This window comes from Colletotrichum jinshuiense, chromosome 2, assembly GCF_051148585.1.
Source record: "Colletotrichum jinshuiense chromosome 2, complete sequence".
Lineage (NCBI taxonomy): Eukaryota > Fungi > Ascomycota > Sordariomycetes > Glomerellales > Glomerellaceae > Colletotrichum > Colletotrichum jinshuiense.
This window is the reverse complement of record NC_139309.1, coordinates 3,898,021-3,910,466: the sequence shown is the minus strand read 5'-3', so window position 1 is coordinate 3,910,466 and position 12,446 is coordinate 3,898,021. Positions and strand designations below refer to the sequence as shown.

At 54.9% G+C, this 12,446-nt stretch overlaps 1 protein-coding gene across 1 annotated transcript; it reads left to right on the top strand.

Annotated features, from left to right (window-relative positions):
• Positions 1-6,147: 6,147 nt before the first annotated feature.
• Positions 6,148-7,152, top strand: EsH8_II_001014 (CAP Gly-rich domain-containing protein; the record flags this gene model as incomplete). The annotated part of the gene is made up of 2 exons (XM_083264312.1): positions 6,148-6,381; positions 6,664-7,152. 2 exons carry the CDS (start codon positions 6,148-6,150, stop codon positions 7,150-7,152), a joined length of 723 nt encoding a protein of 240 aa, XP_083121634.1.
• Between the last annotated feature and the right edge of the window lie 5,294 nt (positions 7,153-12,446).

Below are 12,446 nucleotides of genomic sequence, written 5' to 3'. Positions count from 1 at the left end.
GAACCGGAGGCTGGGGCACCGGCGGAAGAAGCAACTCTGAGGGATGATGGGTCGGCCGAAGGGGGGGCAACGAGGGTTCCGATGCTTGGCCTGGCACACTTGGAGGAACTGCTGTTATGAACTGCGGTCTGCTCCGCTCTCCTTTGGTTGGGGGGACACCTCCGCCATCGCATCGCCTGTGCGTATCTCTGGCAGCTTGCTGGATTTTGCTTGTGTTGCTCGCCGATTCCAACGGGTTCAATGGGTCAAGCAATCAGGCTGCATTGTATGTCTTGGGCTTGTCTTGGGCGGCTCCCTTCCGCGGCGAGTGCTAGTGCCAAATTGACAGTCGGCGGGGGGGTGTGGTGGTGAGCTGAGCAGTCTGGGAAGCCGGCAGTGCTGCGCAGTGCAGCGCGCTGCATCTGTCAGCGGCAACGGCAGCGGGAGAACAAGAGCGAAGAACAGTTGCAGCGAGCGAGCCCAATGTCTGTGCGGTCGGCACAATGAGCGCAAGATGAGGCTTGCCCCGACAAGGCCGGAGAGCCAACGACGACGATGACAATACGCCACTGCCGAGCGAGTCGTCGGGGGCGGTTGACTATGCGCGAGTAGGCTGGGGCTAGGTTGACTTGAGAAACATTTGATCAATGCCCTTCATGCCTACCCCAGAAGCATTCCCCATGTCCATGACGGAGAGCCAGGAACAGCCTTTACGAAGTCTGTCTTGCCTTTGTCCTGGGGTTGTCTCCCTTTCTGTCTCGTTCACCGGTCCCTGCTTCGCCTTGCCTTGCCTTACCCTGCCTTGCTACTGCTGATGCTGATGCTGATGCTACTCGGCCTAGCCCTTGGTCTGATGATGAACTGGCGGTCAGATATGCAGCGCAGCGCAGCGTGCAGCGTCTGTCCAGCAAAAACTTCCAAGGACCGGGGCGGTACCGATTTCCCGCGGCGGACAGCCCAGTGGTGAGCTTGTGGTCTGGCTGCATCAAGTTGCCGTGAACCATGATCGCCATGTAAACCTGGGACATGCCTGCTCGTTGCTTTGCTGGCTAGCGGCTTTCCAGCAGCCCTTTTCTGGTCGTCGCATCCTTTGGGGTGTGTGGTTGTTCCCTACCTTCTGAATACTTTTTTTTTATTCTCCGCACCAGCGCCATCCATGGTCGGGTCACCACTACCCACCATGTCGGCGAGGCGGCCACGACGTCGTTGTTCGGCTTCGGCCAAGCCACAAACGGCTTGATTGGAGTGTTCACTGTGTGTGTCTGTTGTTTCCCAGGGCCTTGAGCTGGGCCAGCCGCCACGGCATCGGTGCCTGACATGACGACGGGGCTGTACATAAGGGAGCAACCAAAGGCCAGTGGCAGAAGAAAAGAGGTAATTATAGTGGCCATTCGGGGAAGTAGGCGTGTAGGAGAAGAGGCGGCATGATTGTAGGATGGTTGTACAAAGATTTGGTGGTGACAACGTGGAACAATCCGGGACGGCATCTAACATTGGGCATGGCGCGTCGGGATGGGAGACGTTTGCCCCGGGAGAACAGAAGGGATGCTGTGCGAAGCCAATGGTTTCTCTCCTTGCTGCCTCAATTTCTTTTTCTGATCTTTTTTTATTTATTTGTTCTTTCTTTCTCTTTCCCGAACTCAGAAGCTCCTTCCGAAAGAGTGGCCCCTAGTGCTCAAGAAACCGTGCTAGGTACGTACCGCAGTATGAACCCCCGATTCTGCAGGCACCAAGATATCGTACTAGCTGCTTGTCTTTCCCTGCTTTCTCATCCATCATCTTTCGGCCGCTGGTAATTTGCTTCTCCCGGATACCCTTTTACCAGGTGCGCTAGGACATTTGTCCTGCAACATTCCACAGGCCTTGGGACGAGGGACCGCGAGGTACGAGGACCGTGCAATCGCTACTAAGGCAAGCAAACAGTCTCAAGGCAGCAGGGGATGAATTAGCACCTCCGTCCGTGGGTATCCCCCCTCCCCCTCTCTTTTTTTAAAAAAAAGGGAAGAAAAGGAGAAAGTACCCATCTTGCCTTGTCCAAGGCGAAGCAGCGCATTGCGGGCATCACACCGCAAGGTACCTGGTCTAAACTCCCAGGAGGTCACAGCCAGAAACTCCCACGCTACCTTACCCAAGCTAGGAACTAGTTTCGTACTAAGATGGCTGCTGGTACCCAATCTACCGGAGAGCGTGGACATTGAAAATTGAGACGTGTCGGTCAGCTGGCAATCTGGTGGGCAGACATGAAAGATGAATGCTTTGCTGCCCTGCCCTAGCCTAGCGTGCCGTCTTCTGGCACCGCCGCTGACTATCCATGCCCAGCGTGAACCGATTCGAGGCCGTCAGCAACTTGGATAAAGCATCTCACCGCCGCTTAGATAGGTATCGATGTAATCGATCGTTCGTCCTTAACTCGGGTTAGCTAGAGTATCTCACTCTCTCTCAACGACGTCGTGAATAGGGCAGTCATCGCTACTTGCGCTGAACACGAGCCGTCGACCCTGGAGCTTCCCCGCCGGCCGCTGCTCCGGCCTCTAGGTATCACTCGGTAGATGACATACATACGGCTGTGGGCTGGGCAGGACGGGGGGGGGGGGGGGTTCGGCCAGCTATCCAGCTCATCGATCAAGGACCGGGGCTCCAACATGCGGAGAAAAAAAAACGTCGGAACCTCGAATCAACCCTCCACTTGGGCGCGGCGGCAGGATGGCAGAGTTGGCAGAGTTGGCCGACACCAGTCGATCCGGTATGTCTGGTCTGTCGTTGTCTGAAGAAATCAACCAAGAAGCCAAAAAAGGAAGAACATCGATGCCATTTTTCGTACTTGTCCATCGATTGTTCTTGCGTTTGCACCTAAACAGATGATAGAATAGCAGAGCCCGAGTTCACTGTAGAGCGGATTTGTCACACAATGCCATTTTGAGCATTGTTCGCTCCGCTCCGGTTTGCAAATATCTGCTTCTGATATCCTAGCCAACGTCTGCTACTCGCGAGGATTGCGGATACTTGGCACAGCCGCTGTTGTTCCTCCGCGACTAAGCAGGTCAAGTGAGCTGAAGTACATGTATGTCGATTTCCACGCTGGTGGTTCCAAATGATCCGAGAACCTATCAAAAAAAGCACTCGACAAAATCAGTACTCGTCTGCCAGCCCGCTAAGCACCGCTCGGCTGGGGGTGCATTCCATCCCGGGGCTGACGTCCAAAAGAAATAATTTTATTGGGAAATCCTCGTCGCCGCGTCCCTACGACAAATATCATTCGTTTGCTGGCCTTGCATCCGTAGCTTTACGCTGCTCAAAGAGGGGGACAACCCAGGGGAGCCCAGCACTGGGGTCTCTCATCCCCTCAACAAGGCGAGACACTGTACACAGCATGACGCATAGTACTTCCAGCATTGCACAATGGTAGTCCAGCAAATAGATAAGAGACAAGGGCAAGGTTAACTGGCGGGAGGACTACATATTCGCTGTCGGTAGGTCTTCCGGCTACCTTAACAGAGCGTGGTATAGGCATATGCGCTGTCCTAGCTATGCGCCTGTCCATATCCCTGTCGCGGAGCTGCCTCATCAGTTGTTCCCGCACCATGACTGATCCCGACGTCATAAGCGATCTGCGAGGAACTGATGGATGGTCATGCAAAAAAAAAAAAAAAAAAAAAAAAACCGAAAACCCCCCGAAAAAAAAAAAAAAGGTATGGGCGGATAAGTACACTGTTCTTCCATAAGGTCGCGAGCGTTTGGATAAGCTCAGGCAATCCTGGAGCAGAAAAGCTGCTTTTTTTTTTCTTTTTGATACGTGCACTCCTTTTGTCTCTGTCGTCATCTGTATTTCCTCGTTGGGTTTGGCTTGGTTAGAACGAAGACCCTTCTCCTCGTGCTTCGTCGTCTAGCACTAGCGCCTCCTCCCGTGTAGAGATGGGCGACAAAGATCGAATTCGCACTACTCGACCAAAACAACAAATTGTCGGTGACACAAAGAAACCCAATGTGGCGGTGAACGGCAGCCAGCATTACAGAACCGGATCTTTCTTGGGCATAGCGGCAGCCCACTGGCGGATCGGGTAGCAAGGATAGATCTGGCGCGCGGTGGAGGTGGTTTGCCCGTGACGGACCAACCCTCCAACATTGTCCCAAGTCCAGCAATTGTGAATGCCGCGCTCAGCTCGCTTGAACAGATGACTATTGATTCGCGGCTCGATATCGTGGAGGTTGGGGTTTTTTTTCCTTCTTCCGGCGTTCAGTTCCAATAGTTTGACTACAATATAATGCTGATTGCAATGGATTATTGTCGAGTTCGGATGCCAGAAATGATATGTGACAGCGACGCATAGACAATCAAATAATATCCCTTCCCTTCCCAGGAAAGAACAAGGATTGTTCTCGAAAAGAAAGCGCTTCGCGTCAATGGGGTTGTCCATCCCGAGTTGAAGGGCGAACGGACTCATTGCCATGCGTTATCGACGGGTGCGCGCGAGCCATTGTCCCATGCTCGCCTAGCTAACCAGATTGGAACCCAGAAATGGAGGTGTGTATGTGCGCGCACGCAGGTGTGTGTGGGTTATCATGATTCTGCAACGAACGTGATCATGGGTGTTTCATCTTGTCCGTTTGTGTTGTCCGCCCTCTCAGTGGCTGGAACTTGGTAGTGCTCGTGGCCCTATAGGATAAGTCTGCACTGTGTTTATTGTTGTGGTGTCGGTGTTGCCGGCCGGTTGCACACACAAGTGGAGGGTTGCGAGGAGCCGAGCTCTCCATCTCTATTGTATCGCACTGGGTGTGTATGCCTCTGTCCGATCCCGTACACCATCATTCGGCTTCCCCAAGCAGTGCCGCGTCAATTCCGTTTGCCGGGCAATGCTGGCAGATGGGCACTGATGGTAGACAAACCAGTGAGGTAAGGGTTGGCCCGTGGGCCAGACCCGAACCAGATGAGACGGGGCGGTTGCATGCGCGAAATCTAGCGTTTGACTGCATCGATGCCGCTGTTGTCATGCTGTGCTTTCCCGACCAAACGGTTCCCGTAATCGAACTTGCAAACGGGGAGATCACCAATCACGATCAATGGCATTGTTCCCGTCGGCTAAAGGTTAAACTTGTCTGAAGCGGCCTCGGACGGCTGCACCTGATTTTCTGTGACGATGTCACAAAGCAAGATTATTGTTCTCGCGGCAGGGTTTGGCCGTGACTGGCGAGGCTGGTCGATATGCCTCTATGTTTTCGTATCGTGGCTATTCCGGCTCCAGATTTGGTTTGGACTGTTGTCGTGATCGGTAACCAGACTGGCAGGCTGGGGAGTGCCTTGAATCGTCAATGCTGATTTTAGGTGCCCTTGAATCCTGTTTTCCCCCTTCAACAAGATGTGAGCATTTGGCGGTGAGCAGGCAAAGGTCGGGCGAGAGACGATGAAAGGGTGTGAGAGAGAGGCTGATGTGGATGATATGGATGGGTTGACATGTCATCGTCATACAGGAGCGTATTCGTGAGGTACAGACGATCCATCTTCCTTCCCTTGGGTTCGATTGGGGGCGGAAGGTACGGAGTATGGAGGGGAGGTACGAAGGTACGGAGGAACGAAGGTACGTACTTCTGTGGCTGGAGCCTGAGCTGGCTGAGTGGAGTCAAGACTGGGCATCTGCACCAATGTCATCACGTTCTAGGAACACGCCCCCTCCGTTACCCACTTCCTGGGTAAGTGAGGCTTGAACCGCCTCCACGTTTCTTGACCGAATTTCACCCACCTCAGGCACACGGCAAGTGAACTCCTCGACCACACTTCAACTCTTGGAGCCCGACCCCGATCCCGACTAGAAGCACACATTTGCAACAACATCCAACGCCGGACAGTGTACTGCTTCGTGGTCGAGCACTACCAGCCCAACAACCTGAACACACTAGGTCGGGCATCTGACTTGCATCCCACGGGCCTACGCAGCCCTACTGCGCAGCATTTTTCTCAGCCAACAGAATATTGTCCGGTTGGCACCTAAGCTGTTTGGTTCTAAAACCTTGCCGCCATAACCGGTTCGGCAACGTCTGTCGTGCAATTCGCGTCCTCTCTCCAGGACCAGAAGGCCAGAAACCCAAGGACATTCGCGAGGCCCCACGTGTTCCTCGCAGATTAAGCCCGATTCCTTTCCACTCGCTTCCAGAAGGCAGTGCAAGTCACCCACTATGGCCGACGTTCCTCTGCTAGTCATTTCGGAAAACTCCTCGTCAGAGCGCCGTATCACCCCATCATGGACCATCAGCCAGCTGAGGTCCAAGCTGGAGCCCATCACTGGTATTCCGCCTTCGTCCCAGAGAATCAGCCTCAAAACGGCTTCGGCGAGCGTTCCGATTGAAGCATCCGATGAGGAAAACGCACGATTGACAGCTTTCCCCTTGGCACCATATGCCGAGCTGCATGTAAGTAGGCTGTTTTTCTACCCACATGTCCCACTCAGCTCGCCCTACGCCGGTTTGCCGGCGCTTCTTTTGTGGACGCGGACAAGTGAATGCCACCATATGGTGCTCCAGTATGGCATATACTCTATATCGTCAGTTTATTTGATGGCAGGAATGCGGAAACGGTATTCCCTTCTAGATCCCACAGCGAAATGGAGGTCTCAGCAAGATAGATAGTGCCTCGTTGGACAACAAGTTATTATCTCCTTCGGAATCACTTGCAGCTGACAATTCGCTCATTAGGTCGTCGACACACGGCCTGCGGGAGCGCGCCCGAATTTCACAGACACCTCGGGAGTTGACAAGTATGTCATGCCGGAGGAGGAGTATGCCAAAAAGAGCGACTCTGTTCTAGCCTGGAAGAAGGCTCAGAAACTTGGCCGCTTCGACCCTGATGCGCCAAGCCATGAGCAGGCCAAGATTGCTGCTCTAGAGCAAGAAATCCAGCAAAAGGGCATCCAAGTCGGCAAGCGATGCCGTGTGGGCGGCGAGGATTCGCGAAGGGGAACCGTCAAATACGTTGGCGAAGTCAAGGAAATCCCTGGTGGCTTGGGTCCTTGGGTCGCAGTCTGTCTCGATGAGCCCGTTGGAAAGAACGACGGCAGTATTGCTGGGACGCGGTACTGGGGTGAAGAGTCGGCTTTGAAGCATGGTGTCTTCGTAAGGCCCGAGCGGGTTGAGATTGGCGATTGGCCGATCCTCGACGACTTGGAGGACATGGAAGAAATCTAGCGAAAACGAAGGGTCGTCTCGGCGCCATCGTTGCCGCGCTTGGAATGCGTGTTGACGGCCTACCGAAGTAGTCAGATGGTCGCGTTACCAGGCGAAGGGTAAAACCCCCCAGTTCTTCTGTGCAGCTTTCCCCCAGACCAAACCCGGATACATACGTCGGACGAACGTGGGCGTGGAGGCTCAATTGATGCATTGATGGAAGGTCGCAGCCTTCCATGGATGGGAAGGGCTGGCCGAGACTCATCAGCAGACTCGCCAACAGGGCGTCAGCGCAGTAATACGAAGCTACTTTCGATGTTTTTTTCCCTTTTCGAGTACAATGCCCTGTGTGCGAAACGTTTGGCTTGACAGTGTTGTCAAGTACCAGACCAAACTTGTGTCATCAAAATCAGACGATGTCCAAGTCCACGGCATCCTTCAAGACCTCGTTGCTTTCTCCTGTTTCTGGAACCGTCTTCAGATGAACCTGCCGCTCAGCCAAGTTTGTTTCCTGCCTTCGAGGAGTCGAACCTGAGGTATCCCTGCCGAGTAATCGTTATCGTCCCCGTCGGGGATGGCGTCTCCGAGTTGGGCCTGACGGCATAAGGATACTTGGCTCTGTAACCGGCTATATCCCGGACCAGGTCGTTGCGCACAATGCTCCTCCGCCGGTATTTGCCGTCCAGAATCAGGCAGCTTCTCGCGAACTCCCTCTGACCCGAGTCTAACGGTTGCCTGGGTCAGACGAATTGCGGAACGACCCTGTAAGGCTTTGGATATTCAACGTCCGACGAAGCAGCCGGGAGACTTCATGAATGGGTGCGTGCCGTGGCGACAGGCACTTTCCAAAGCTGTAGCTGACCATGCCAAAGGGATGCGAACAAATATTCTGGGGGTTGGAAGGATTCACAATTCCGTGCGGCAAACCTCTGCTGGTTTTCTGGTCGGACACCTTCTCTTTTTCCTTTTTCCTCTTCCATCAAGATGCCAGGGTGCCGGCAGTGGCAATGACTTCATCACGCAGGGTCCGTTCCCACGTCGTGACTTGATCGTGGCGAGAAAGGGATGGCTCGTTTTCGGCATCTGCTCTTCGTTGACAGGCTAAAAAGAGGGAGCATGCAGGAGAGCACGGGAGAGTTTGTGGGGTGTAGGAGAAGGTGCGGCAGAAAGCTTGGGCTCGGGAGTGGCATGAACGGAGACATCAACATATCCAATGTTCGTCGAGCAATACCGAGACTCGCTAACTTTGGATGGGTTTTCTGGGAGTTTGAACCAGGGCCACTTATTTGAGGCTCAAGGAGAGGGACAGGTGTTGTCTGGGGAAGGTTCGGCAGTCCTGAGTGTTTGCCGCAGTCATGGATCCAGGATAAGCGGACTCAAACACAAGACGTGTTTGAGCAGGAGCTACTGCTGCCTGGCCGTGAGCATCATCCTACGAGGGTCACAGGTGTGGCCGGCAGTCGACAGGCAACCCCATCTCTCTTCATATACTCACCCATTCTCCCGTGCCTATCTCAAGGCCATACTACGACTATGCCGATACGAAATGTACATTTCACTGAAGAGTCCCTGTCGTACTAGCAAACAGTAAGATATTATTCCTCGCTAGCTAACAATCCATGCACCGCCGTACTCGCGTGTTCAGCGAACCAAACCGAGCCTCGCAAACAAGCTACATGACCTGGTGCCAAGAAGGTCGCATGAAATGCCAGCGAGGTTTAAGGAAAGTAGAGGCGAGGTCGGGGGACGGCAGATATGAAGTTGGATGTTGCACGGCTAACATGTGGACGGGTTTGGCATCTGAGACTGAACGACGGCCGATCACAAAGCATGGGGGGCGAACGGAGCCCCGAGGCAGCCGAGTGAATGGGTGGGCTGGCGAACCATAAACAATGTTTACGTTGGCATGCGGTTCACCAACTTATCCGATGGTGGGCAAATAAGAAGGCTCCCGGGAAGGGCGGGATCAATGCATATAATGCAGTGTCAAACGCTATGTTGGAGAGTTGGGACAGCCGTTGCATCTTCAACGCGTCTCATCCGGAGTTCGTCTTTGGAAATAACGAAGAATAGCTTAAAGTTTGACGTCGGAGGTGTGTGCCGGACGGCGGGCGGGAGGGTCCGGGGTCCGGCTGGTCGAGGAGTGTCTGCGGGCCTCTGGTGTCGTGACATCCGAACGAGACCCAGTCCAGCACGGCACCCCGAGGGTGGATGCCGGGCCTTGGGCACGAGGGGTCGAGCTGGGGAGGGGAAGCTGCGACTCGGGATTCGTTATTCTTCACCGTCTTTCTTTTGACGAGGCGGTGAGACGACAGCAACACGTTCCGGGTGGTGAGGAGAAGCCCCTGCAGCTGCAGGTAGGTGCAAGCAGAGCATCGGAGGTTTTCTTCTGCTGATCATACAGACACGGAGGCGGCCCATCAGCGGGCGCCTAGCGCCGCCAAGTCATGGGTTATCGGCCGTTCTGGAGGGTTTGTACTACTCTTAAAGGCAATGCAACCCTCTTGGAGTGTGACGAGGAGTCCGAAGTCTGCTGCTGCGAAAGGCAATGGGCTCTCGGGCGACGAAGGCTCCATGGGCAGCGTAGAAGACGACGGAAAGCACGTGGAGCAAAGGGGCGGATGCGGCGGGTAGACCACAGGTTACTTATTCAGTAGGCAGGCTGACGAAGCCGCCCCCGAAGGTGCCCATGCCCGAACCGACCGGAAAGTGCCAGAGTTTGGGCGGGTTTGGATGGTATGGTTGGTCCTTGCACACGGTTCCGAAGTGCCGAAGACGAGCAGCGCAGACGTCCATGGTTCAACCCGATCCCGTCTGGTTTGTCAATGGCAATCTGCCGCAACAAGGCTGGCAATGAGTCGATCTGTTGCTGGTGACGACAGAACGCCTGGGATTCGGCGTTAGGCGGGTTTGCGGGACGGACGGTTGCGGCTGATTAATTCCTCTAGCACATGGTTGGGATGAGGGCATGAGAATGACTGCGCAGAATGATGCCGGGAACCGAACTGAGGCAGCGGAGGGAAACCGGGTGGTCGCGATATAGCATTGAGCCTATCGGTTTGAGTTGCGCTCAAACGGGGCTCGCCGTCTCAGCGTGGTCGGAGGTTTTCGCCGCCAATCTACCGCATACGGACACATTTCATCACACTCTCTCACTGGCCGAGAAGAGAGCCGGCAAAAGGGAGCCACCCCGGGCGGGTTGTTTGGACAAGGACGGGGTACAGGGATTCGTCAAGGACTCCCAAGAATCTCGACATGGAGAAAAAGATCTGTCCCCACGCGTCCCAAGGTCATGCGGATTACTACCGTGTGGTACTCCATCCTGCGCTGCCCTAATCCAGAACCGCCCGCGACAGGCGTCACAGGGCAGTCTCGAAGCCTGCCAAGACCGGGTCCAACGGTTGCATCAGATGCGTCAGCGATCAGTGCAGGCCAGGTGTGGAGGGGGCAGCGAGGCCAGGTTGAGGCGGCTCGCTGCCACATTTCTGTTTTGAGGCTCCGTCGGTTAATCTCCCCGTCGACCCCTCCTTGTTGCGAAGTTGCGGCTCTTTTCGACACGTCTCGTATTCGAGCCGAGGGCAAGTTGAGGCCCGGCCGATTTTGTTGCGCGGCTGTGCCGTTGTCAGCGTTACGCAACGACATTCTCATGTCATGCAGTGTGGTGCGTGCAATGCGTGCAGCGGTTCTTCCGATCATCCATCACCCGCTTTCCTAATTGCTCAGATGGAACTTTGGCTGACTCGATGAGAAAACCACTCTGCTCATCGCGGAGGTGCGGCGGTTGCGGTTTTTCTTTCCTTCGGTTTCTGGTTATTGTTGTTATTGCTAAAAGACTTCACCGGCAAAAAGCCAGCAAGCCGCCGCGACCGCCGGCTCCGCGGGACGCCGAGCAAAACGCCCAGGCTTGGCCGTTTTTCGTTGGGGGCGGATTAGGCCAGTAAGAACGCGCCTAATGATGCCGTTGGTTTTTTTTTTTCTCCTTCGGGAGCCGGTTGTCGGATCTAGGACGGGAGATGCTCATCAACCCGCCCTCAGCCCACCTCACGCACCCGACTTGACTCGGCCTCGTTCGGTTTGCCGCGAGCGAGGCATACAACGGCCAGCGACGCGACCCACCTGCTAGCAAGGGAAGGCATCTGAGGCCCTACCGCGATGGGGAAGGAAGAAAAGAATAGGTGAGAATTGAGCACCGGGCAAGTGTCTCGCAAACTTTCAAGTTTGAATCTGAGGTGGGCTGCATAGCCCCCGTTCTCTGCATCGGGCTCTCGGCCGCGTCAAAGTATCTCCCCCACGGAGTTTTAGTCGTGCGGGTACATCGCTTCCTCCGGCCTCATGAATATTCCCATGGGCAAAAACTGGGTGTTTCCGGGTAGAGCCCAGTAAGTAGCCAAGGGCGCCATGGGAAAATAACGTGTGTAAATCATGGAGACAGGTGGACCTTAAGCTTCTTTGCTGTCGCGGCTTCGAATCAGATCAGGTTCATCTCAGGTCTCTTTGCTTGTCTTTATTTTGGGTTGCGGAGCGTATCGATATGCACCGGGAGGATACTGGACACTGCACTACGTAGTGGGCTCTCGACCCGTCTGTCTGTTCGTATTTGCCTTGTCCTATTGTTATTATCATTGTGATGTGTGGAGCGCCTCTCTGCGTCTCGCTGCGCCTCCGTCAACTGTCGTCGGCATATTCTCTTCACACGTTGATACGAGGAGAAAATCGGTACTAGGCGAGATGGTTTCTTATCGGCAACGCGGGAGCTCTGAAAAGGCGCCTTATCCTGTCCCATCCTGCTACAGCTGACAAGCACCGGGCTGCCCTGTGTCGCTGCGACTGAGACCAACCTTCGCTGTCCATCTCTCCACATTCGTCTTGGCGCCCACCCACTCCACTGGGGCCGGGTACTCCGCTCTCCCTGCCTCCCACCACCAAACCCCCCGGTACCGCTGAATTATAGGTTATCGCGCCTTAGATTGACCCGCCACTGCCGTTCCCATCCCTTCCGGTGACTTTTGTCTCTCTCTCTCTCTCCTCCTTCAACCGCAAACCGTCATCACCAACCGTCCCTCTTCATCCGCATCCCACCGCACAAACACCCACGAGACGATCGCATCAAGCCCGAGAATTCCAAACCCTCTTATTTGGAACCCGGAGGGCTTCGAGCACGACCGCATTTCGCTCGGCGCTGACGATCAAGTCTTGGAGGGAAAATGTCCATCTGATATTCACGGTTCCGAGGAGATGTGACACGCCAATCCCCCTCCTCCTCCTCCAACAACAACGGCCCGCTAGCGAGCGAGCCCGACCACTTCTTCCTGCCC